This window comes from Haemaphysalis longicornis, unplaced genomic scaffold, assembly GCF_048455015.1.
Source record: "Haemaphysalis longicornis isolate Haplotype H1 unplaced genomic scaffold, Haemaphysalis longicornis Haplotype H1 scaffold_1, whole genome shotgun sequence".
In the NCBI taxonomy this organism is placed as follows: Eukaryota; Metazoa; Arthropoda; class Arachnida; order Ixodida; family Ixodidae; genus Haemaphysalis; species Haemaphysalis longicornis.
In genome coordinates, this window is record NW_027526203.1 from 107,399,275 (window position 1) to 107,426,189 (window position 26,915).

At 47.0% G+C, this 26,915-nt stretch overlaps 1 protein-coding gene and 1 pseudogene across 4 annotated transcripts in view; one reads left to right on the forward strand and one right to left on the reverse strand.

The window, feature by feature from the left end:
* Positions 1-8,551, forward strand: part of LOC144165239 (uncharacterized) — a 40,340-nt gene extending 31,789 nt beyond the window's left edge. For all 3 annotated transcript variants that reach the window (XM_077695374.1, XM_077695369.1, XM_077695381.1), the window contains 2 exons: positions 3,703-4,002; positions 8,331-8,551. In XM_077695374.1, the coding sequence (XP_077551500.1) occupies positions 3,703-4,002; positions 8,331-8,426 (396 nt within the window). In that variant the 3' untranslated portion in view covers positions 8,427-8,551. The remainder of the gene's footprint in view (positions 1-3,702; positions 4,003-8,330) is intronic.
* A 2,351-nt stretch (positions 8,552-10,902) lies between these two features.
* LOC144178839 (chromatin modification-related protein MEAF6-like) lies at positions 10,903-21,484 on the reverse strand (annotated as a pseudogene). Its single transcript, XR_013324068.1, has 4 exons — positions 21,342-21,484; positions 18,921-19,261; positions 14,869-16,090; positions 10,903-11,076 (listed from the first exon to the last, which is right to left on the reverse strand). The product of XR_013324068.1 is annotated as a chromatin modification-related protein MEAF6-like (transcript).
* Between the last annotated feature and the right edge of the window lie 5,431 nt (positions 21,485-26,915).

Consider the following 26,915-nt stretch of genomic DNA (forward strand, 5'->3'; position numbering starts at 1 on the left):
TCAGGAAATTTCGAAGGTGTATGGTGTAAAAAAAAAAATTAAATTTTTGAAGGGCGTATCCCTCAGTGTTGGGGGCATTTCTAGGGTTCTTACCAGTCATGGGCACGTTACCAAAAAAAAGTAACCCTGTTACAGTTACAGCTACGTAGTTTCTCAGTTACTCTAAAAAGGTAACATCGTTACTTTTCCGTTACTGTATGAAACTAAGTATTAGAAGATTTCGCTTATTCAAAAAAACGTACGAAGGCATGTGGGCCCAATCAATGGCTGCACTTGCTTTGTGTCGACAGACATGGCTGCCAAACCTTTAGGAAAAGGACGAACACGGAGGCCAAACTGATAGTATAAGGAGCTTGAGAACAAAACAGACGAAACAATCATTCAATGTCAACTAAATTTATTTTCGCCCGCAGTGCTGTCGCCTGACCGCCTTGCATAGTGAGGGAGAAGGGGAAAAGGGGGATGGGGGTGGGGGATCGCCGGAAGGCCCTTTGGAGGAAAAGGGAAACGGATGTGGGAGTACTTCGCATGTCGAGGTGTTTTTGAAAGATACTAAAAAGCGCTGCGTTAACATTTTATTTCGTACTTGTTGTCGGAGAGGGAGACCAATTTGAGCTATTGCCGAAGCGACGTTTGTCCGTCAGCCCTCAAAGTCGTTCTCCCGCCCCAACCCCCAGCCCCTCTCCCCCGACCCCCGGAATGAGACAAGGTTATTTCCAAAGGGAATAGAAACTAAAGTGGACGCTTTACTGTTTTTTCCTGCACCCCGCTGTGCTCACAAAGGCGAATTTTGTCGCCTCGACCGGGAAACACTGTTCTCACAATCCCAGCCTTCCACAGCAACCACATCCCCGATCCCAGAGCCCTTCGTTTTCTTTGAGGCGCAGTCCGAACGAAGCTCGCCCAAGTATTCTTTGCGCCCAACATTCACAAACAGATGTAGCTACAGTATTCGTTTCTGCCCCAGCTCTGGAAATGAAGTCGCGAGGCTTTCCAAGAATATTTCCTCGTGCAGCGGCAGTGTGGTCAGGCGTCTGCCAGCCAAGATGCTGGCGTGTTGTGGTCGTCGTATGTGTGAAGGGGCGTGTAATTTATTACTTCCTCGGCCTCCTAGCTGTTGACAGATCGACGAAACCTCTAGACCAGCCAACCAACCACATAGTCCCAAACCGCGTGGTCCCAAACACGTCCACGGGTCTCAAATAAGCGCAATGGTCGCAAGCAACTGTGACTTGTGAATCGAACACTGTACAGTGCACACAGGGCTGGACGAGCACCGGGACGCCGAGAGACTCTCCGCTGCGTTTTATGACCCCACAAATGGGGCTGCACGCCGCTAATGAGAAGGCGGAGCATTGACCGGAGTTTTCCAGGCTTCTGCGAAAGTGCAAAGGTTTCGCTTCGTTGTTGCGGTGTTTGTGGATGTTTGTTTTCCTGTTCGCCTTTGTGTCAAACACTTTTTCTGCGCTCCAGATGTGCCGAAAATGCGACGTCGTACTCTGACTTATGGTGTCAAAATGCGTCCACGTGCGCTTAGGCACATGTCGCAGTGTTATTTATGGTCTGGGCAAGAGCAACATCGCGCTGCTGAGGAAAATACTGCAGTTCACACTCAGAAAATTTTGAGCCCTTAGCTGACCGCGTGGGACGTCACGCACACGCGCACACCTAAACATTTCTAGTCCAGCTGTTTTTCACCCATGCGAAGGGAGTGAGCTGGCATACATGAAGTAGGCGAAGGCTCTGCAGAAGAGAGTCTGAAAAAGTGGAAAGCGTGAACTGTACATTGGCCGTTAACGAGTGTTGCTATTGGATAATTTTTTATAGAAAGGAAGTAACTGTAACGGTACTTCTTGTTACAGTTACTCCTTAAAAAAGTAACAGTGTTACAGTTACAAGTTCCTCTAACTTAAAAGTACCTAATTACAGTTACAAGTTACTGAAAAAAGTAACTATATACTGGCAACGCGTTACTAGTAACTAGTTACTGCCCAAGACTGGTTCTTACGATGAGTGTGTTTGGCCATGGCAGCTTGATAGAAGACAGGGGCTGCCTTGCGTGCTGGCATAGGACGGTCACGGTACAGCAGAGTTTGCAGTTCTGGCTACTGCTTTTGAGGGGAGCACTACGCATCAGTGAAGGCTGCCACTTTGGTGCATCAATGGAACAGTGGACATCGTTTCTGTAAAACGGCTTTCACACACGTTCTATCACACATATATGAAAACTAACAGACCTGACCACACAGGTGACTATCAATTAGAGTTTCATATCATCGATTACCCTAAATAATTAGTTTGTCATGCAAGAGCGTACGAGATGATGCCACCATTTCCGCAGCTGCTTAGTGGCTGCGTGTTGTTCTGGAATGCGGTTGTGCAACACGCAATTGCGAATTTTGTTGATACAGTGCAGCATGTTTGTGCCCTGAAGTGAAAGTATGCTGGCCTTTAACTTGAAGGTATATTGTATGGTGCAATCTGAAAATGGCAAACACACTGGAGTGAACAGACAGATAACAAGTTACACGTAATAAAACCACACTTGGGACCATACGCTACTGACTCACACAACAGACACATTGAAGTTACTTTAGCTAGGTTGCGGATAGGCCACACACATGTAACACACTCACACCTGCTCACTAGCTCTCCAAGACCTGGGTGTAGCAGGTGTGGGGAGGGCCTATCCGTAGTCCACATCCTAATCACATGCAAGGCACTCGACACAACAAGACACAGACACTTCAAGGAACTATACAGACAACACATTCTGCTACATCCTTCCTTGTTTTTGGGTGACGGTGCCATGGTCTCTGTGCAACGCGTTTTTAAATATTTGTCTGATGTTAACTTTTTAAACCTCATTTCCTATCATGCGTAATCAAAACTGGCCCTATACACCAGCCATCACCATTGCCGTTGATTGATTTTACTGTTATTCTGGCTTTAGTAGCCACTATTTTCTTTTAGATACTTTTGTTTGGCGCTCTTTGCCCCAGCTGGCCTTGCGCCGAAAAACTCCAACCATCATCATCGATTAACATGGGCTGTTCTATATGGATGTCTGAAGCTTTTGGCATGGTTGCTGTTGCTAAAAAGGAGTACTGAGACCAAATTTGTGTCTTTTTTTTTTTTTTTTGTTGTTCTGATAAGCCCCTGCAACCTGTGACACCCATATTCGCGTGATGGCATCTTGGCATGTTTGTTAAGTAATCCATATCAGCATTTAAAAACCAACCTTTGGTGCAGGTACTCCTTTAAGCGCCAATCCCTTAGCTATCTTGAATGGGTGCACCAGTGCGGCGCTTGCCCCAGGTTGCATGCATATGTATGGTGCATGCCCGCATATTTATTGTGCAGCTTGTGGGTATTCCACAACCTGTCTCCCTCTTTGTACAACTTTGTTCTAGTGTGCTCTTAATGCGAAGCATTTTTTGGGTACTTCACCCACTTGGCAGCATCTGGCTGGCTTTGGGATTCTGTAGCCTCTTACACGGAGCCGTCTATCCCCAACTTGCCTGTGAAGGTTGCAGCACAGAACAAGGGCTGTTTGACGGGGAAGGAAGCGGCACTGTTCATGCAAAACATGCTCAGCCTACTCCCAGTACATAATGTCTTCCCTGGGAGGATCCAGAGAGTGGGCAATGTGGTAGCACGTCGACAGCAATGCTGAACAAGCACGTCTTCTTTCTTGTGCAGATTTTGACTGTCGCCTTTGGTGAGCATGCGCTTGCCTTGGAAAATGCTTCCCCCCGCTTGGATTCGCCAGCTACCGTAGTTCGAGAAGAAAAGGACGCATTCACCGTTTCGACAATCTGCGATTTCATCGAGCCGATGCTGTACGAACGCGTGGAAGCTACCGACTACAGTGTCTCCTTCGGAGTGACGTCACGAGTTGACAGCTACTTATACCGGCCGACGTCCCTCTGGCATTTCAGTGGGCAATGTGGCAGCACGTCGACAGCAATGCTGAACAAGCACGTCTTCTTTCTTGTGCAGGTTAGTTATCTGCCCAATGCTAAGTGTGTTCATAGTAATGATGTTTGCTTAGTGCTGCTGCCTTGCCCCCATGTGCTAAATGATGTTTATTCCATTTTGTGCGTTTTTGTTGACTTGATTGTACAATGTGGGGATGTCGAGCAAAATCCGGGTCCTGATTCTGATAACGATGAAGGTGTATCCGAGTTCAAAGCATCGCTCTCAGATTGAAGTGATCGCGACCTGATACTCAATGTTCTTACAGGCCAGAAAGACATTATCAAGCGCATGAACGACTTCAGTGCTGCGCAGATTACATTATCTGACACTCTGACCGAATGTAAGAGTAGGCTTGATTCGCTGGAGACGGCTCTTGCCAACTTATCCTTGACGCAAGGCAAACTGGAAGCAGTTGAATCTGAAGTTTGCATACTACAAAAAAGTGTTGTTTCTATGGTAAGCAAAATTGATGATCTAGAAAATTGCAGTCGTCGCAACAACATTATTATTCATGGTCTTGAGGAAGCCACTGGCGAAACTCCTGCTTCATTACGGGAGAGTGTAACCCAAGCTTTTTTTCATGACCGACTCGAGCTTGCTGTATCAGGAATAGAAAGATGTCACAGACTTGGCAGTAAACGGCCTGATAAGACGCGGCCTGTCATCGTGAAATTACTTGACTTCCGTGAAAAGCTTGCAATTTTAAAAAACTGCGCTAAACTCAAGGGGTCAGATTACTATATCACAGAAGACTTTTCTCAGAAAGTCCGGGAAATTAGATCAAAATTATGGGACTGCACCGCAGAAAATAGAAAAAATAAACAGAAAGTGAAGCTGATCTTCGACAAAGTGTCCATTAACAATGTTCTTTACATGTGGGACGATACCAGCGGTTCTATTGTTCGTTTTCCTAAACGCCACCAAACATGACGAACAACTGGTTGCAATTCCTTAAAGCTGCTTAATCTAAACTGTCGAAGTATCGTGCATAAGGGTCTTGATCTTGAACACTTGGTGGCAATTCACGATCCCGATGTTATCGCGCTTACTGAAACCTGGCTTCACAGTGGTGTTCATGATAACGAATTCATTCCCCCAAATTTTTATGTTTATCGTCGTGATCGCAACTCTCGTGGTGGGGGAGTTGGCCTTCTTTTCAAGAAAAATCTGAACGTGGCTATAATGTCTGATGCCGCAGAAGTTGAAGCACTCTTTTGTAAGCTGTTTCATGAGGGCCAATATATGATTGTTGGTGTTGTATACCGACCACCCGCGAGTGATTTAGAAGTACTAGAGAATCTTAGAAAGTACATTGATTGCAATACAACTGATAACACTAAATTTATTTTGTGTGGTGATTTTAACCTTCCTGGCATTAATTGGAACACTCTTTCGGCTGACAGAAGCGACGCAAATAATAACGAATTATTAATTGATATTGCATTTCAATTTGGCTTAACCCAACTAGTTAAAGAGTTCACACGTGTTCACGGAACTAGTAAATCTGTGCTTGACCTTGTTTTTGTTCAAGTATTCGTGGTGATTCTAAATGTGAAATAGTTGAGGGAATTTCCGACCATAAAGGTGTTTTAATAGAGTTTTCTTCGTTACTGCAGAAGCCCAGGGTTAAGGTATCTGATTAAGGTATTTCCCTGACTTCTCGGCTGCTGATGATACATCTATATTAGACAGACTCGAAATAGCCTACGACGACGGACCAGATAATATACCTATGGTCACTGAAGTGTATGACGTCAATTCAGTGTGGCTGAAATTTAAAAATACAATTCACGCCTGCATTCAGCTCTTTGTACCTGTCAAGTACCGAAAAATCAATTCTAAGAATCCTTGGATAACACGTGATAGCATTCACATTAAAAGAAAATTAAACCGTCTTAGGAAACACATTAAAAAGAACAGTAGTCAAAAACGTATCGCTGAAGTGGCAATGCTTTCTCGTGAACTTAAGAAAAAGATGAAGCAGGAACGTTTTAACTTCTATAATGTGCGTTTAAGCACTCTGGTAAAGGAGGCACCAGCTAAGTTTTGGAGGACCATCACACCGAAGACCTCAAGTACAAATACATATATCGTAGGCAATGATTTCACATCCGATGCTGCTAAGATTTCTTAGGCCTTCAACGCCCACTTTGAAACTGTTTTTTCAAAAGATGATGGTAGCATACCCTTATTTGACAATTTCCAGACATTGCCTCCGATTGAAGATATGGAAATAACAGCAAGTGGAATATTTAACCTCTTGCTTAATTTAGATGTGAAAAAATCAGATGGACCAGATAATATACCTAATGCATTCCTTAAACGATGCGCTGAGTGGTCATCTAAATTTTTGTTAATTATTTACAGTACATCCCTTTCGACGGGTACCTTGCCTGATGACTGGAGAATTTCCAAGATAAAACCATTGTTTAAAAATGGCGATAAGCAGCTTATTTCCAATTATCGTCCTATAGCTTTAACATGTACGTGTTGTAAAATCCTCGAACATCTTATTCATAAGCATATTACGGTCTTCTTGGAAAATTACTCAATATTAACACCAATGCAACATGGATTCCGGCGTGGTTTCTCTATTGTAACTCAACTGGTAGAAATGACACATGACATCGCCGCAGCTATTAATGAGAGAAAGCAGATAGATGTAGTTTTTTTAGATTTTGCCAAAGCATTCGACAAGATTTCCCATAATAAATTGCTCCTTAAACTGAACGCTATATTGAAAAACCGGCAACTGTGTAACTGGATTAAATCGTATCTAACATCCCGGCAGCAATACGTTGTTTTTAAAGACACTCCCTCAAACATGTTACCTGTTGGCTCAGGGGTCCCCCAGGGCTCTGTGCTCGACCCGTTGTTATTTTTACTGTTCATTAATGATATTGTTGATAACTGCGGTGTTAAAATACGTTTATACGCTGATGATTAGTCACACAGTCGAAGACCAAGTAAAGCTTAACACAGAAATTGAAACTCATGAAATGGTGTAGTTCTTGGCAAATGTGTGTCAACTATCAGAAAAGTGTGGCTATGTCGATAACAAATAAGAAGTGTCCCCTTGTTTATAATTACACAGCTGATGGAAATATCCTAAATCGAGTAACTGAGTAAAAGTATCTTGGCTTGCATATATGTAGCAACCTCCACTGGGGTTGACATATCAACTACATAGCTAATAATGCAATGATGAAATTACATTTTTTGAGACGTTCTCTTCGATATTCGTCATATGACACTAAACTTTTAGCATACAAATCTCTTATGCAACCCATTCTTGATTATGGAAACATTATCTGGGATCCTTACACCATGATCAATATCCATAAACAGATAGAATCAAAAACAAGGCTGTCAGATTTATTTTCAATAAATACGGCCCAACGTCAGTCTCTGAATTGGTTGCCAAAGCCGGATTGAAACGAACATCAGAAAGGAATAGAATTGCCCGTTTGTTGTTCTTCTTTAAGATAGTTAATGGTCGGATAAATAGCACCACAGGTGAATACTTAAACTTCTCTTCCGGTTATTCTACCAGACAACGTCACAAACATACTGTCGTTCCTTTCCAGCCCAAAAATAATGTTTTCAAGTATTCCTTTCTTCCGCGCACTGTCAGAGAATGGAATGAGCTCGACAGTAAAATTATTGAATCAACCAGTATTGAGGAATTCGAAAAATTGATATCTGCCTAGCCGTGCTTACTTTTTTTTTTTTTTTTTTTGCTTTGCATGTGAAATTTTTTCCATGTTGTTTGAAGTGTATTGTTCTGTGTTCTGACTTCGGTATTGTACTGTTGATTTTGTTCTTGTACCATGTACACCCACTCTGCTATGGCCCCACGTTGGGGCTAGCAGTATTGCTAAATAAATAATAAATAAATAAATTATTTGTTGGTGCCTGGGAGCTGTGGCTTGGCCAGAAGTATTTTTCGGGGGGGGGGGGTGTTATACACCACCGGTAAAAAACAAGGAAAGAGATCGTGCACCTCAACAAAAGTTTTGTTATTTTTTGGCTTTAGTAAAATGACAGCCCTGTAATTCTTATTTTCACAATATCGTATATCAATTTGGTGTGTAAATAATAGGCGAAAAAAAAGGGCGGAAGGTAGAGGGAGGGAGGGATGCGGCACTCGGGAAAGTGTTGCGACACCGAAACACCCTCCCTAGCTATTCCCCTTCTTGGGAAGCAATAGCGAGTAATTTTTCCAAACCAAAGAGTGCTTCAAAGTTTAAAACAGTTGTCAGAGATGAATTATGCCTGTAACTTTTTTCGTTTACCTCACCTCCAAGCTTGACTGTTAGAAACTCGCGTTTCGCTGCCTTCACACGCAGATGCTTCTGGGTCTTTCATCACAAGTCTGCGGTCAACTCAAGGAGTTCATGGGTGAGGCTGTTGGCAGGACTGTGTGCACTAAGGATCTCCTGTAATCTTTCCATCTTGTGCCCGCTGGCCGAAGTTCATCTTCAATGAGGCATGCATGCATCAGCATATTGCAATAACTTCATTACGTGTTTTTGTACATGAAAGAAATAATAAATTCATTTGGCTGACAGCTGTAAGTATTTCTGTGTGAGTGAAATGGGACCTATTAACCAGCATCGCTTTCAAGATGCATGATCACTGATATTCCTCAAAATAAAATTTATTCGGTCTCTCGCTGAGGTAGCAAGAAGCAAAATAAGTTTTTTTTTTTAGTAAATCAGGTTTATCGAAGCAAAGTGTGCAGTAAACCAAAAGAAATGCACACTCGTCAAAGAAGCAGTAAAACAAAGTTACATGCACAGTTGAGCATTAGCGAATCTAATGCCTCGGCATTTGCTCATGATGCATTTATCTCGGACAGTTCTCCTTGTTTCCAAAGACATAGAATTAGATCGAGAACTTTGTTAATCAAATGGTAACAGTGCAAGTTCATTATTCGAGGGTTACGCCCTTTCTCTATCAAACAAGATTGCCGAGTGTGGCATACGACAGAAGGAACAAACAGATGCTCCCCTTGAAACACAGGAGAAGATGGGCTGGCATGGCTGGTAAAGTAGTAAGGCGTAGTTTACGGTAATATTAGCAGCATCTAGTCACCGCACACCCATTGTGGTAGCACTTATAAAACAGCCAACAAGCGTGGCTAAGTACCAGAATAGCACAATGAGTTGTTCTGTAGACAAGTTTTATGCAGGTAAGAAAGGGTAAGTGTTCTGTCTTAATTTATTTAAAATACCTTACAGGCCCGGGGGCATTGAGTAAGGGGGGTTACATGAAAATTACAGAAGGTGCAAGCAGCCAACACTTGGCAAAAAATATTGTAAAGAACTAAAAGCGTCAGTACACACAAGGCAAAATCAGAGAAAAACAAGAGAAAAAAAAAACGCATATATACATTGCAGGGCAATAACGCAAAAAGTACTACAATGTTCAGAGCACACAAACCACATCAAATGAAAGATGCAAATCTCGCAATAACATTTGACGACAGAAAATGCGAAAAAAGAATTAACATATTTGCGACAGATAGCGTGCACATGACACGCACAGAAAAAAGCTGAAGGCAAGGGAAAAAAAGATTAAATTGAAAAAACCGCAGCACTTCGAAAACCTTGCCCAGTGAAGGAAACAAGATGATGCCTAATTATATGTGCTGCTCTGCAAGTGCTCGTGTAGAAGATGACGAAATTTTTCCTGATTATTTTCTGCAGCAACGCTATCAGGAAGGCTATTCCATAGGCGAATGGCCACAGGAAGTGCAGAAAAGTTAAATGCATGTGTGGAACCATACATACGAGAAAAACTTAAATGGTTATTTAATCTTCGGGACGTGTTTGATGCGATTTGGATAGGTAATGTGGAACGAGTGCATTTGTAAACATATTTGTGGAGCAATGATAAAAGGGCGATATCACACTGGTATCCCTGAAGCTAATTAGTACAGAGGAGCAGTGAAAGCAGAACATCAGTGTGTTGCAAGAGATCTGAACGGTCATCTTAATAACTGGCATGTGCTGGTATGGTGTAGATGCTGGCTATGAGATGGCATGTGCCTTTGCCAGGGATTGGCCGACAAGGTCCTACAGGTCATTTCACATGGTTCGCTACAATCCTGCCAATAAGTGCATCCAACTCGTCATGACATTCTATGGTGGCCAGATGAAAACTGACAATAAATGTTGGGGCCTTGCAGTTCCACCTGTCCTGAGGGGTACGGCAAACTGTCGCTCCGAGAATCCAGTCTTTTCTCATTTTTCTTTAAGCGAGTTAAACATGCTTGTTAGCAGGATTGTTGCGAACCATTAAGCGTCCACTGCTGCATGCAGCTTGCGAAATGAACTGCAGAAGCAGCCATCAGACCTGAGCATCTGGCAATCAAACTTTCAGAAGTGCCAGCTCATTGACTAAGCCGGAATGGTGATGATAGAATCATGGCATGAACACAGTAGTTGATAGTTTGGGAACTGTAGCCCTGAAGCATCCATCACACAAACAGTACCAAACATACCGCCATACCGTATGATACGGTATGTGCCGAGCCCTCCATCATCTTGTGCCCTAAGGTGCCTCTTTCTAGTATCATATCAACCGGTCACGGAATTAGCTTCGAGATTTGAGACATGTGCAGGGGATTGGCCAAGATGCGATAAATTTTATAACCTTAAAGACCTTCCATCATGTACCAGCCTTACATTAGCCCCAGTGTAATCCAAAGTCTCTCATGCAAAACAAACTCTGGCTTAGGGGCACACCAGACAACATGACTATTGCTCGCAGGGAGACGAGGGCTCCATTTGCTTACAGAAGCCGCCAGGATCCAGACTGATATCTTTCATCGTGGCCACGGGAAGAACGACTGAGACAATTCGGCAAAAAGTCAATTTCAGAAAAAATTTAATACCGAAACGTATGAATCTATTGTATTTTCTTTGATCTGCTTTTACTTGTAGCATCCCAATAGAGCCAGAACAGCTGCAAGGCATCCTGTAGCACTTGCGAGCACTGGACCCCTGAAGTGCCCATAGTGACAGCTACTCAGGTGGCACTGCTGATGCCAGGGCTGCCACTGCCAGGAAGGGAGCACTCAGCAGGGACCTGCGAAAGAAAAATTTCATGTTCATAAAAAATTCAGTCGTATGGCTAAGGTGGAAAGACATAGTGTCGATTTGATTCACCACACCACAAGAACCAGCTAAGTTCAGGCGGTGCAGCACTGTGCCGTTCGTTTCAGTGGTACAGCTTGCGGCACCTGAACTGTGCCATTCGATTCACCGGTGGTGCCAACGGGTACAGGATGAGTTCATGGCTCTGCCTGCACTCCCTGCGAAGGAGGTGCAGAAGCAGACAAACAATGTGCAGTTCTGGTTCCGCTGATCATGCAGGATGGTAGAACTGGCACTGCACTGCTGTGAACTGGTTCAAGAGGTGCAGGGTAAACCGAACGGGCCCATAGTTTTCGCAAAAATTTTGTAGGTGGCAGTGGAAAAAGCATCTTCATTGATCAACAAAGGGAGGAGGAAAGGGATGTGGTCAGCCTCCCGTGTCCAGGAGGCCGCGGACCTCCGCCGAATCCAGGGCTTGTTGCACCAGGGCAAGTTGAGGCTACGGCACCGAGCTGGTCAGCGCAAATTCCCACTGCTCAAGCGAGGGGTAGTGGATGGGGGGGGACATGAATGCACAAGGTGGTAGGTTGTGAGGGGGGTGTCACGACAGTTATGGGAAAAAAAGGGATGGAGATATGTGGGAGAGGATAGTATGGTTGTTCAAGGTTTCTCTTCGTAAACGCCGATATATGTGAACTTTGTGGTTGGGGAGATGGGTGTGGGGCAGGGTGTCTGTGTAGTGCGCAAGGAGGGAGCTATAGGTCAAATCCAGCGGAGCTAAAACTTGTTGCGTAGAGATTACGGGCTTGGCAGAGTCTGTCTGTCTTGGATGGGAGTGCCCCGATGAGTGGGAATAAAATTTGTCCTGGTCTAAGATTAGAAACCACGGGGCCACCGCGTTTCTAGGGCAGTCACTCTACTAACAGGGGGCAGGACGTTTGTGGTGCGAGAGCAAAGTGATCAACAATTCGAAGTTTGGAACAATTAAGTGTTGACCTTTGTTGCAGAAACTTGCTCTACCTTGGAGGTTCCCCCTAAAACCGGTCGATTAGCAAAGAGTGCTTGCAGCAAAGAGTACTTGTGAGGGAACCAATATTTAAGATTGTGTGTGTGTGTGTGTGCGCGCGCGCGCTCATGCGGGGCACATTTGTGGTGTAATTGTTTTTTAAACATACAAGCCATGCATTGTTCATATCAGTAAGGGACCTGCGAGCCGAGCGAAGATGATAGTGCCACCACTTTATGAGGGCATGCTGGTGAGGGTTTTAAAATCAGGATTATTTTTCATGCCTTGCGTTTCCCGAGTTCGCTCTAAGGTAAGCGCTGGTGGAAGTGCCCTGTGGCTTTTTAAAAAAGAAACCTGTTGATCCCAGCTTGCGAGAATACACGCGCTCATGCTCTCCTTCCCACGCTTGAGGTTTAGGTCACCAGATATGTAAAGCTTGCCTTCAAATAAAACATATACTACCAATAAAGCTTCAAGCAGCAGGCAAGCTTCTGTGTGCTTGTTGTATACAATAGAATAGTTCTACAAACCCTTTGCAGGAGCTATTCATTTACTACAAGCTAGTTAATGCAGTAATGCATGATAAATTCTGGATATTTGTTTTCTGATTGGAAATCCCCAAAATACTAGTTCAATTAGAAAATAATTGTTCAATTCGCAAATATTCCAACAATATCATTATTTGCTTTACATTCGGTTCAAAACCAATAATCGATTTTGACATATTCTTCGAGTAGATGGTTTAACAATCCGGTTAGAATAAATAGAATTGCAGGAACTACACAGATTAAGTGTTTTTGAATTGCAGCCAACTGACGCCCACATTTTCGTTAAATGCTCCCTTGCATTCTATAAAGAAGAGGAAAAAATCATGAGCCATTTCACTCTGTGAGGATCGATTCGTAGTGAAGCTTTTCAGCACACCACATAGAGGTGGCACAGAATTTGGATGAAAGGTATGAGCAGATTTTATTTCTCTCGATCGTTGACGGTGGTCATCCCTAAGAAATACACACTTTTATTGTAACTTTACTGATCTTGAAAATGGGACCTATAACGACAACTAATTCTCTCCGAATGCATATCAAAGCGAAGAAACGAATACGCTTGAGCTCCAAATGAGGTTTTGAATGGCATGCTACTTTGGTGGTGACCGCAAGCTAATTCCACACACCAGAACGTCTGCTTTCTAACTACTCCTTGTGCTTCACAGAGCCCGGAGAGATTTTTTGTTGTACATCGTAGGTACATGGATTCCTAGCCATATAAGCTTTGGTCAAAATGTAACAAAAGCTGCATAAATATATGAATTCAAGTGCTTGATTATTTAGGATAATTTGCATGCAGTCGCCTCGTGGGAAGTGTAAGCTAAAACTTTGTTAACACTCAGTTACTGCATTATTGCACTGACAACTGAAGCGCATTAGAAGATAGCTATAACTGATGTCTGCATGACTGTGAATTTGACTGCATTATAAGTGACATGTGCCATTATGCCTTTAGCTGCAATGCGGAATCTAAATACAAATCTTGTCATTACAAACTGAAAGGGCGAATTGGCACGTGAAGCACAGACTGAAACTGCTTGAAGAAAGGCTCTAATTTGCCGGCAGGAGTACTCCCGCCCAGGGATATATATACACACACCCCCAACAGCCCCCCAACACCCCTCCAGGAGTATATTGACGCCCCCTCCAACCCCCCCCCCCCCCCACCAATTCGAAGTTCATAATAAACCCCTGCATGATCTCTATACCAGTGCCACGCCTGGCGACCTTCGGCGAGCACACGCTACACTGATGTCAAACAGAGAAACAGCAGCAGTGATAGCCGAGGCGTGGCTTTGGCCACAACAAAAATTGTTTTACTATCAGAATACGAGGCTTAATTTGCTCGCATACAAGTCTAGGAATAAGTATACTTACTGCTGAAGCGCATTTGCCAAAAAAGCACAAAGCTACATGTTAAATAATTCACTGCTTAAAAATGTTTTAAATATTTCACTATCCCTATTACATCAAATATTGCGCAAGTGACCATGCATCTTCGTTGCATGCCAGTGGCTTCAGAACTTTCCTTCAATTTAAATTTTCTTAGGAACATAGCAGTGCAACACATTACATCATGGTCCATCTGACACTGCTACCCACCACTTCAACCTCTCCTGAACACGGGCCTCATCTGGAACAGAAACCAGACACCGCCGTACTGAATTCTTTAGAAAATTTTGTATGGAGGATGATCAATGGTCTCCCCTGAATTAAGTGAGCATGTCCTGGCTGGGTAAAAGCTGAAGTGTTTGCCATCTCAGTAAAGAACACCTACTACAGTTCTAGAGGAAATTGCGTCTTGTTCCGAAAATGTGCATTGAAGTCACTCCATTGCACCCACCCACACAGTTGAGAACCTTTTTCGTCTTGCCACTAAGATTGGCACATTTGTTCGGTTTGTGGAAACTGCGCTGCAGGATTAGCAAATTAGTGTGTGAACCAACGGTATTGATTCCTTGTTTAGATTTTAATTTAAAAAGCATTTAGATTTTAATTTTAAAAAGCATTGCTTTTTATCCTAGCTGCCACCGTTGAAAGTGGAAAGCATCATAAAAAAAGAATTCTGAGAAGGTGCCTGGTAGCACTGCCACTGCTACCTTATATATAGGACACGCCTTCAATCTTGCGTGCCTCTTAGCCCAAAAGAATTTCTGAGGTGGTTTGTTACAGTGAAATGTGCGGCTAGAAAGAGCGGCAGACGGCGAACTAGCAAAAGAAAGACCCTTACCTCTTCAAGTTGGCCAGCACACAGGAGTTTTCAGTGCAGCCCTCGTGGCAGTCTGAGAGGCTGTCCCGCTGCTCAAGACAGAAATAGGTAGAGTCCTCTTGGTGTCCCTTCTTGCAGTCCGTGTCCAGCAAGTTCGCTCCCTTCACCGGGTCCTTGCTGGAGAGCTGCTTGGCAGGTGGCGTGGCAACTGAAGAGTCCGTCAATGCAATCTGCACCAAGCAGAGGGGGCGTGGGGCCCCAAAGCTTTTCCAGCGCTGCGCCATCGTTCGAGGGGGGGGGACCAAGCCTGTTGTTGAATTGTATCACCTTGTCCGGGGCATTGTTGTCACTGGCCTCGTCTTGGCAGCGGGAGCTTGCGGATGCCGCTGTCTTATAAGACAATGTGGCAGTTCCTTTGAAAGATGGGGCCCGGGACCTGCATGTTCGCTCAGCCGTCGTCCTGCTGTTGCACAGCACCGCTATGCCCTGGGGGATGTCACTCCCCCCTTGACAGTTGGAGCCACCCGATGTTGTATTCTTAGACGAGGGCGGTTCGGTTAGTTTTTGGGAAGCCGCAGCCTTGGGTCTGTATTGGTGATGGGGGAGTGCGGGGATAGCATCTCCCTGCTGGCGGCTAGTTCCGGAGGGGTTTGGGATGGGGGACATCGGCAGTTCAGTTCCGGACGACGAACGGGAAGTGCGGAAGGGTGGCTTCCACTGGTTCTGATGGCGTCTGGTTGTCCCCGACGGAAGGCAGTCTTTCCCCTTGTTGGCCCTGTCACTGGAGCGGGATGGGGAGTCCGAGCCGTTCTCTTGGCTTCGCCACGAGCCGACCGGGCTGGGGATGTTTGCAGTCCTCGGTGCCATCCTGAGGTGAGTGTTGGCGGTGGTACGGAAAGGTGGTACACGACGGGGCAGACCATGGTGGTGATGGGTGTATGGAAGAGGGGCGCCAAGCTTATTGTGGGATCAAACCACGAGGTCAGGGCTGTTGTCATCCTCCTGAAGGCTCTGTGACACGTCAGAAGCAGAGGAGACGGCGAACTTCGGTGGGAAGTTCTCAGCCTGAGTGACCGTGGCTTGGCGAGGCATCTTCCAGCCGTTTTGCTGGTTTTGTGACATGTAACAGGGAGGCCTGCGTCCCAGGGGGCTGAGGTGGTTGCTCGAGTGGAATGATGTCCGAAATGCTGCCCACAGGATGGAAGTTGATCAACTCAAAAGTACGGGAGGCGTCGTCAATGTTCTGCAGAAAAAAGCAGCCATCATTAGGAGTCGGGAACCACGGAGGGAGGAGCAGAGACTTTGGGTAAGTTGGTACATCATAAATGAAAAAAAAAAAAAAATTGCACTGCAAAGGTTTATAATAGCCTCAAGAGGACAACGCAGACATCTAAGCACCCAATCGCGTTGCTGCTTTTTGGCCTCATTCGAAGTCTAACAAGCATTTTCAGTGCAACTTTTTTTACGATAGGCATGGTAATGATGGGGGTGAGGGGATTTGTACTGACCAATAAAATCGGGCCAGAGTTAGCTACGAGTGAGGACGGGGTGTCACATTTAGTGACAAGGTATGCACATCATTGATCTGGACAAGGTATGCAAATGTAGTCGACCAAACTAAATGGTGGTCACCATTTAAATGGCAATTCTGAAATGATAGCCATGCCAGGGCTTTCGCTGCTGTCCTAAGGGATTTAAATTCTTTGCGGGAACAGTGACTTAAGAATGTCATGCTGTAAAACGCCATTAGAGTAAAATAGCCGCGGAAGGAGAGATGGTAAGTTCCTCACTTGGCAACGGAGATAACACACCAAGAAGTAGATTAGGGTGGAAGGGAAGTGGGCAGACCAAGAAAAAATTAAATGCTGTATACAACATGGCCATTGGGGCCACTTTTGGCCAGAACATGGCCATCGGAGCCACATGGCCACTGTCCAACGGGCGAAAATAAACCGCAAGGGCAATCATGTGCCATCTTTACCACCCAGAAGCTTTGACAGAGCTATAACCTGAGCTTTGACAGAGCTATAACCTGATTGATTGATTGTAGTGTTTAATGCGCCGACGCAACGCAGGCGATGAGGCACGCCATAATGGAGGTCTCGGAAGTAATTCTGACCACCTGGGGATCTTTAGTGTGATCAGAATCCCAAACACGCAGGTGTTTTCGCTTTTAACCTCCATCAGAGAAGCGGCCACCGTGGCTGGGAAGCGCGGGGGGAGCGCGTCTGTGCGCGCATGCGTCGTAGCTACCCGTGCGCTGCGTCGCGCTCAACAGTAACGGGGCGTGTTACACGGGATAACGGCGTGGTGGGTGCGTGGAAAGTTCGCGCGCTTGTGTACGGAAGTGTGCGCATGCGCGTCTCTCTCCCGTTCTCCTCTCCTTCGAACGCGGGCGGTGTGTATATAAGCGGCGGAGCGCGCGTTCGGAATTCTGCAGTCAAGGGCGTCTTTGCTTGGCTTTCGTTGTCTTGAAGCTTTGCTTGACTCGAGTAGATGCGATGGAAGCAACGTCTTCACCAGTTACGCAATCGCACGACCGCTCCTGAAAGACCCCTTGACAGTGCACTTTAGCGACCACAAAGCAGTCATCCTCTCCGTCCAATACAACGATGGCACCAAGCAAATAAAGACAGACTTTAACTTTACACTCCTTGCCTTCGCTTCCCCTTCATTCAATAAATAAGAATAATAAAGACGAAATAACAATTAAGCATTCCCAAACCATACCCAATTACGCAACATTCACGCGATACCCCCACCACTCTGCGACGCATTTACTCGAGTTCCCCCCGTGGGAAGATGCGGGCGGGGTTTTTTTTTTTTTTTAATTTCACGCAAAGAACTTTTAACAGCAGAGCAGTTTCTCAAGCTTGGCCCGTTGACGTTAGCAAAACAAAAATACCAACAACAAGAAAAAAAACTCCCCCGCGTGAGGTTCCTGGCATGACCTTCGTGCAGTGGTTTTAGCAGAAAAATACCGAGCGCACGTCAGCGTGCGCCTCGTGAGGAGCGCCCAGCGTCGTCGTTATTCCTCATCTGAAATGGCACATACCTACGCGGTGATTGGTCAGGAATCTGGCGAAACGGGCGGCTAATGCGCCCGCTTAAAGGGACTGAAAATTAGACACCAATTTACATCCAGAAACAGCGCATGATTATAAGAGAAAAGGCAAGAAATTGAAAGTAGAAGTTCCAAGGAAAAAATTCAATTTCTGTGCCAGAAAACGGGCGCGCAATAATCAAAGCTAACAGGGCAGGCACCTGGTCTCGGACACGTATGCATGAATGGCTGGGGCAATATACCAGTGATGTGGCCCCAAAGGGAAGTAGTACAGACATGGAAATAGGAAGTCCAATTCGTTGTGATGGCCTGGCGCAAAATGCTGTCTCATCATTGAAAAACCACGGCAATAATGCAAGAGGAAGTGCTCCATGGTCTCATGTTCACCGCAAACAGTACGTAGGGCGGAGGCAGCTAGATCTCCAGAGACAGATCTCCAGAGGCAGATCTCCAGAGGCAGAGGTTTATACGCACCCCTCCAACACCCTCCGGACACCCCCCCCCCCCCCCCCCCCCCACGAATTCGACCCCCCGTCAAGATTTCACAACCACGAGCATTCCGCCCAGCGATTTATACCCCCTCCCACATTCCCCCACACCCCCCAGGAGAATTTCGACCCCCCCCCCCCCACCACCCAAATCGAAATTCTGTATACAAACCCCTGAGTAGCAGCAGAACCGCGAATTGGGCTATAGTAAATGCTCATCTCCGAAAACAAGGCTCCGCCAGTAAAAGACGTACAACAGGAGCAAAAATAATTTGTGCGGGGCAAATTGGTTACTAATTTACCGGCCCACCTTTCTGAACATTTTCTGTATCTGAATATCTGAATTAGCGCTGCTTTTTCTTTAGGGACTCAAATAGCTAGGAGTGGAAGGTCGCGGGATAAGTTAGCGCTGTTGTCCCAGCGCAGGTTCCTTTTTTTACCTCCAATCGCACTCTGGGCCACATCTGCACATTTGGTAACTCACCGATGGGTCGTTCTGGGCGTAATTTTGTGGAGCTCACCTATGGCGGAGTGTGGTCGACAGCAGGCCCCCTCTGGGTCCACCGTTCACAGCTCCCCCCACCGAGCTGCTGCTCAAAGGGTGGCTGCTCGATGCGCCCCCTCCTCCAGCAGCGCCCGAACCTTCCTTTCCGCTCTGGGTGTTAGCCGACTCAGACTCGCTGTTGTTGCAGTCGCGGTCGTCTTCTTCCATGGGTCCCCTCACGACGGCCGTGGAGGTGATCGAAGACTTGCGCAGAGCCGCTCGGCCTCCTAGAATTTGCGGCAGGACTTGTCCACCTCGATGTTGGTATTCCGCGCAACACGGGTGTCCTTGTTGGGTGCCAGGTACCGATCCCACCCTAGCAAAAATTACCAATAGACAAAACCAATAGCCTATTGGGTTATTGACACCAATAGCTATTGGTGTATCAGTCTATAGGTGTATTGGTACCTATTGGTGTATTGGTCTAGTCCTATAGGTGTATTGGTACCTATTGGTGTATTGGTCTAGTCCTACAGGTCTATTGGTACCTATAGGTGTATTGGTATCATGGGCCCACTGGAGCACCAATTGAAATATGGCCAAATGCATGCCAAGGCCTTTAGTTCACTGCATTCATTTGGCCATGCTACACTTGCTTCAGCGAGTTTCTAAACACAACGTGGTCCCACTACCCTTCAAATACCACAAAGCCGTAAGTGCTGCTTGACTGCAGTTTTATTGCACAACAGGCTGTCGAATTTCCGGTGAATATATTCCTCGAGTCAGAGCTGCAAGACCTGCAAAAACAGTATGGAAATAATTAGGAACTTCTGCAATAACTGCACATTTTTATAAGTGAGTCTAGCATTTCGTCCAGGCGAAACATACCACTCTACGGCAGCACGCCGCTCAACCCCAACGAACTACGGTGCGTGAATACGCCAATGTGGTCGCAACGCTTCTAAAGTTAGACATTCCGTTTCGATTCCATCTGGATGAAACATTGCCCGCGGCACTTAATTTCGTTAATCGGAACACAAAGTCTTACATGCATTTGTACTCAGTTCACACGTGGTCGCATCGATAGTGGCTTTTCCAAAATTGAAAGCGCCGCTTGTCGACCTGCTCTGCTATTTTTAATAAAAAATTTATCAGGAAATAAGAAGCTTCTACAGCTTCGCGGTGAAAAGGAATGTATACATACCTTCAAATGCAAAAATCCGGGCTGCGTAATGCGTGCACGTTCGTCACCTCGCCGTGCGTGAAGACAATAATCCTTGAATACGAGCGACGTCGAAGGTGTCTTTACATTCTAGTGGCTCCACAGATGATGTCCTCGTAACATTAAAACTAACAAATAAAATGTGAGGCACTAAAATTCACAAGCACGGTGGCTGGCCGCTGGAATCAATGCCCACGCCGGGGATCGTGCCGAAACGCCGGACATGGAAGAAGCCATTTTGCTTTTTCTTGCATACGAAACCTCCGCCAGGTTCATACTTTCAGAGAAGCATTATTGAGCAGTTTTAATTAATGTATTTCACTTTAAAATTATGAGGCAATTTTAAAATGCGGGGTTAATTATTTTGGTGTTAATTTTGATTTTGTAGGCTTTACTTTCTGCAAACATAATGAAGTACGACACCTATCCTAAGAACCGGCCGTTGAATCGGCACCCAAAACAAATATGGCCGCTCCGCGGCTCAGCGAGTTTAGAGAGGCGATGATTATGAAGGCGAGCGCTGACGCTCGCCAAAAAAATCTATAACTACTGTAGGCACAGAATCGCACGCGCGGGGTTTTTTGCTTGTCGCAAGCATTGCGGGCAACCACCATGAGCTGGCGGCTGCAACTCGTTGCTACCAGGAAATTTTTGAGCGCTACAGGGACGTTATTTTTGAGGCGTGCTAAATGGAAAATGCTTGCAGCTAACGTGAATCGAATGTCTTCGGGCAGAAACATTGCTTGCAGGGCTGCAGATTAATTTTGACCACCGGCAGTGTGTACCGATCGAGCGCCGCAGCGCGAGATCGACACACGGGCAGTTTTACCTTTCTCCTCGATCTGGAAAACAACCGCTGCGGCCGGGATCGCACCCCCGACCTTGGGCTTAGCAGCACACCGCCTAAAAAAAGCTAACAGCTCTACTTTTTATTAGTGCCTGTAAATCAATAGCCCCGAACAATGTATTTGACCAATAGATATCCCCTATTGGTCTATTAGGCTGATACAACCAATAGCTATTGGTCCCACTATCCCAATAGCTTTTGGTCCCAATAGCTATTGGTCCCATTGGGACCAATAGAACCAATACGAATTGGTCTATTGTACCAATACATGTCACTCTATTGGACCAATAGATTTTGTATTGGTCCTATAGATACTCAAATAGAACCAATAGCCTGACCTATAGGACCAATACATTATTTCTATTGGAATTTTTGCTAGGGACTAGTCTCGTATGATGTTTCCATAGAGCTGCGTGTCCTTGAAACGGCTGCCTTCGAACGCGTGGATCTGCTGTTCGAGATTAGCCAAAGTTTCTGCGATCTCGGACTTTCGCTTGACCGTTTGGGCCAGCTCAGCTTGCGTCTCCATCATGCTGCAAAACGTGTGAGCACAGGGACGTCATTTCCTGTCCAGATATCCATGACTGCACGTGACTTCACTATCGTCACATGTGGTGTGGACGCCAAGGGGTGCGTTTCCCATTTGCTCCTATCCGTGCACCCATAATAATCCTCATCCCCAAGCTGCTCACGAGATCTGAGCTCGGTAGCCATATAAATGTTTTTTCGAAACTAGAGTGTGTGGGGGCCCGTGTTCCCCTACGCCTCGCCTGCACATGTTTCCGCGAGCTGGGAGCCGCCATTTTGGGTAGCCGGCGCGTCACGTAGGTCGTGTCCTCTTCATGACCCCGCGCGACGCGCCGAACCGGCTTGCCGCGAACGTGTGCGCGAGGGCGCGAGGGAAGGAGGACCAGTTTGTCACCTTCCTTAGCGCCACCCTCTCCCCGACCTGGGGAAGATCTCCTCTCCCCGCCGAGCTGACCTGCGGGACGAACGAGCGCTCCGGCGGGGAGTCGACTGGGCGATTTGGTCGGAGTCGGTTGGCTCGGCGGTGCCTACGCCGAATGCCCCGATGACGGTGAACCCAGTTGGCTCCACGGACTCTGCCGAGAGATTCTGCCCTGATCGGTCGCCTCGGGATGCCTCCCCTGCTCCCGCGACCGTGATGACGGATATCGAGGTCTGAGCCCAGCGGCTTGAGCGAGCGACAGGAGCCACTGTCTCCCCGCGAGCGATAGTCGTGTTGTCTGGTGTATGCACTGTATCTGCCAGGCAATAAAGCCTCACTTTGGATTGCCGGAGCCTGTCTACCGCATGTGAGTACTCGAACCCGTGCGTGAGTCTTAGGATTCCGCAGGGCTAGTGTACGGCGCGTAGCGTTCTCTAGCAAAGCTAGCCGGGGTCCTCTGCTATCCCGTACGTTAGCCCACAAGTGCTGTCGTTCGCGAGCGAGCGCGCGCGCGTGCGTGTGTGTGCGTGCGTGTGTGCGTGGTGGTGGTACCACCACTTGCACGCCTACAGAGGTGAATGCACACACAAATCAAATGGCACCACCATAGGTAAACAACTGTCACGCGGTGCAAGCCACCCAATGACCATCGGAGCGGCACATTACAATAGGAGAAAAGAAGGCTGATACTCTCAAAGTCTTTATTTAGTGACGCTAACTGGTGCCTTTGAGTCTTTGACGAGATCGGACGCGCTAGGTAGGCCCTTCCTACCTTGCTGGTGGCCCACGTGCCGCTAGCCTCAGCCATCGTCACCCTATTGGCCGGGCCCTGTGGCGTGCGTTGGTACAGTGTAGTTGATAGCCCTGTCGCGGCATTCAGTATGCGCTGTACCACCTCGGCCAATAAATCTCGATTTGTCCTGGCCATTTGGAGCCTGTCGTCGCCTTGTCCGTGAGTCGGCTTCGTCGTGGCGTCCCTCTGGGGCGCCGCGAACTCTAGGAGGATTGGGTGGCTCTAGCTTTGAAAACCTCTGAAATCCCACAATGTATGCTGCTTTGGCGCGGTATTCGATGTTTTTTTGCGGCTCCCCGATTTCTGGCTGAAAGATCCTTTCGGGGAGTGCGGATGCCCAGAATTTCCTTCCCTGTGTCTTCACCATGGCAAGTTCCCAATGCGCGTCTTTAAAATTGGTACTTGATATAATCTACCTGATCACCTTCACCTATCTACGCCTACTGCAGGGCAAAGGCCTCTCCCATTAATCTCCAATTACCCCGGTCCTGTGCTAACTGCGACCAATTTGTCTCCGCAAACTTCTTGATCTCATCTGCCCATCCATTTTTCCGCCGCCCCCTGCAGCGCTTGCGTTCTCTAGGGATCCACCCTTAAAGGGACCCAGAAAAGCCTTCTGTAAAAGTAACAAAAGGCCTGTATTGTCGCGTAGGACCAATATAGCGATGCAATGCCGTTGGAATTATTGATCTACATTCAGTATTAGCTGCGCCAGAAGCAATTAAATGCACCTCTCCCCACTTGCCGATCGACTCCTCCTCCCTCTCTGCTTCCTTCAAAGCAGCTGGAAACACAAAGCAGCTCGAAACAAAGCAGCTGGAAACCATGTGACATCGCGACGCTCGACTTCCGTTCTGCGCTAGCTACATTCCTGCGCCTAGGCACGCGTCAATCGCTGCGGACCCGCCTTTGCCTCGGGATCGCGCAGGAAGGAGGAAGAGCAGCCGGAAGCCAATGGCAGTGACGCCGCCGGCGGCCGACCTCGCCGGCGATTGGGCGAATCAGGGGGCGCCTTCGCCGTTGCGTCAGCCGCGATCGCCGTTGCGTCAGCCGCAATCGGCTCGCTGCGGCGTCGCGCTCATCGGCTGAGAAAGGCGATCTTCAAAAATTGTTTACAAATTATCCGTACAACGTATGGTGCTCACACTTGGCTCAAAAATCCCCCGTTATGTGTTTTACCACCTGAATGCATTTGATTGCCACCTTCACAAAGCTTTTCGGGGTCCCTTTAATGACCAATGGTCAGCTTGCCTTCGCAATACATGCCCTGCCCACATCCATTTCTTCTTAATTTCTACTATGTCCTTAACACGCGTTTGTTCCCTGGGCCACTCCGCTCTCTTCTTGTCCCTTAATGTTACGCCTATCATCTTCCGTTCCATTGCTCGCTGTGTAATTAAGTCCTAAATGCAAATAGTAATTAAAACTCCCAGCACCGATTGTCATAAGCATCATCATCCTGTTTAATAAGTACACTTCAGGACGAAGGCATCTCCCACATGACCGGTCCTGCGCTGCGCGAGTCTATTCTTTGCCCCTAAATTTTAATTCTTCACTCTCTGTAAAGGGACCCTGCAACAGTTTTTCTACTTTTTTCAAAATCGCTAATACTTTCAGAGCTTCGTCAGCAAGCGCACAAAGTTCCTAGACTAAGTGAACAAGTACTTCAGGCAACTTGGAAGTTTTCCCAAAAGATTTCTCTCTTTCGGCCTCGGCATTGTTTGTACGCTGGAATGACGTCACTTAAGTCATGTCGAGGCTATTGGCCGACTTCCTTTCAGCGGCTAGCTGCAATTAACGCATTCGACAGCCACTTAAAACAATGGCAACAAACGCCTAGCAGAAAATGGAAGACTTGGGGGGATACTAATAAACGGAGTGCATGACAGGTTTGTGAATATGGAAGCTATGCCCAGTGCAGGTTTCTCAGGGTGTTTGAGAATGCGGCCTACTTTTCAATCGAATGTCTGCTCAAGGATGTGACGCTTCATATTTTAGTTCCTCCTTTTGCACCGCTTCGCCCCAGAGCCATTTCCGCAGGCAGCATGGATCACGTCAAACGTATTCTTTTCGGTGACTCAATTTGTATGTGAAGGAGATTAAAACAACCCGCCATAGCCTTGCACTGAAAATTAAAGTCTGCTTTTGGATAAAGGTGAATCAGCATGGCAGCTTGCATGCGTGGCTCTTGATGACGAGAAAGCCCTAGCGCCGAAAACAAAATGGAAGTTGTCGGAAGCGAAAGGGTGGACACGAAACTTGCTTTTTGCTCAGCTCCGCAGTGGTGCGGAATCGCGCAACTTAAGAAATGCACAGCGTGGCTTCCCTGAGAGGCATCAGATGTAATGGCAGGCAGTACTCTGAAGACCAGAGTGTACGCGGAGCTTTTGAACCTTGCAGCCAGTTGATGCCGTATGTATCTCGGAGCGTGTGCTCCGCTCATATTTATTTGTATGCCCCCTGTATGTGCTGCCACAGGCAATTCACGCAGTGCCGCTTTTTTTCTGGCGAGAACTACACCTTCGCAGTGCTTCGATGCAAAAATGACAAAAAGAGTTTATCGGAAGCTTTGAAGGGTTCGTTCTCCTTCGCTGCATGTCCAGTCCAACCCCATTATTTTCTTAAAATCAGCTAGTTTGGCATCAATTAGCATGTCATGCTGCACGAGTGCGCATGACAAGATTTATGAAGTAAAAAGTAACTGCGCAGAACGTTCCCCGCTGGCGCATCATGGGGCTCAGCAAAAGCTGAAGAGCATGCATTGCCGACCACATACCGATAGAAATCCACGTCATGCCGGAACTCAAGTCCAAAACATTCTATAAATGCTCGTTTGTTACTCGGTACGCACGAGGATACTATACTTTCTATATTCTGTACTGTCTAACGCGAGCGGTAATTTGCTTCAATTCCCTATGCATTGCTCCCACCTTAGCCTCACATGCGCGACTCCCTCTGTGTGCATCAGTCATACAAAACAGCGTACCTTCGAAGCCGCCGCTTTTTATTCGCGGAGGGCGTATTGTAGGAGGCCTTGAAGTCCGACGCGGTGGGCACGTCGGGGCACCCGGGAGCCACGACTCGCCAGTTTGGGTCGAGCCTGTTCGGAGCCACAGGCCGCTGGCCGAGGGCTCCATGGCCGGACGGCACGCCGCGACGTGACGACGCCTGCGGGAGCCACCGCACGCAATCCTTCGTGCTCCTTCTTCTTCGCAATCCTTCTTCGCAAACCTTGAGACGTGACAGCTAGACGCCGGATACGCGCGAAAGGAAGCCGCCTTGATGAAGGCAGTAAAATTAAGAATAGTGACTGCAGCGTTAATCAATTGCAACTCACTTTAGTCAAGAGCGCTGAAAGAGGGGCTGGCAGGTTATATATTAGGTGAGATAATGCGCGCAACCCGCCACGGTTGCTCAGTGGCTAAGGCGTTGCGCTGCTGAGCACGAAGAGACGGGTTCGATTCCCGGCAGTGGCGGCTGTCTTTCTGATGGAGGCGAAAAACAAAAAACAAAACAAAAAAAAAAAACGCTCGTGTGTACGAGATTTCGGCGCACGTTAAAGATCCCCAGGTGGTCAAAATTAATCCGGAGCCCTCCACTACGGCGCCCTCATTGCCTGCGTTGCGTCGGCGCTTTAAACCCCACAATCAATCGAGGTAATGCACGCTCTTGAGAAAAAAAATCGCAGGAATATCGACTCGGCACTACTTGGAAGTGACTGAAGCATGTGACGGTGTGCAGCCTGTTCCCCTGCGAAATTTGTTCCACGTAGCTCGCATTATCATGTGTGAACCCGTTACCTCTTCGTAGAAGCAGCCAACTATCGCACAATTGCATGCCTTATTTCACTGATAACGGCTGTGCTTAAACGCATGCATGATTGCCATGGGCACGCTGTCCTGTAGAGAGGCATCTGAGAGCGGCCCACTATTCCTATAAATCTGTCTGCATTGAACGCGCGGGCTTCGATAAACGAGTGACGATTGCTTGACGAGGGAGAGCACAGCGCGCGACAGGCAGTGGCAACGTTTAACAGGGCCCGCCATAAAGTGTGGCTTCATAGTGAAAGCCAAAATGAAAAATAATTGCAAAGGGTGCACCGTGTCTTGTTTCCTTCATTTGTTTGCAACGCGATTGGCCAGGTAGAAAATCCGCCACTGACGTCTTGTGACCATGGCAACTAAGGCCATTATTTTCTCGCGGTTTCTGTTATGGCGCGGG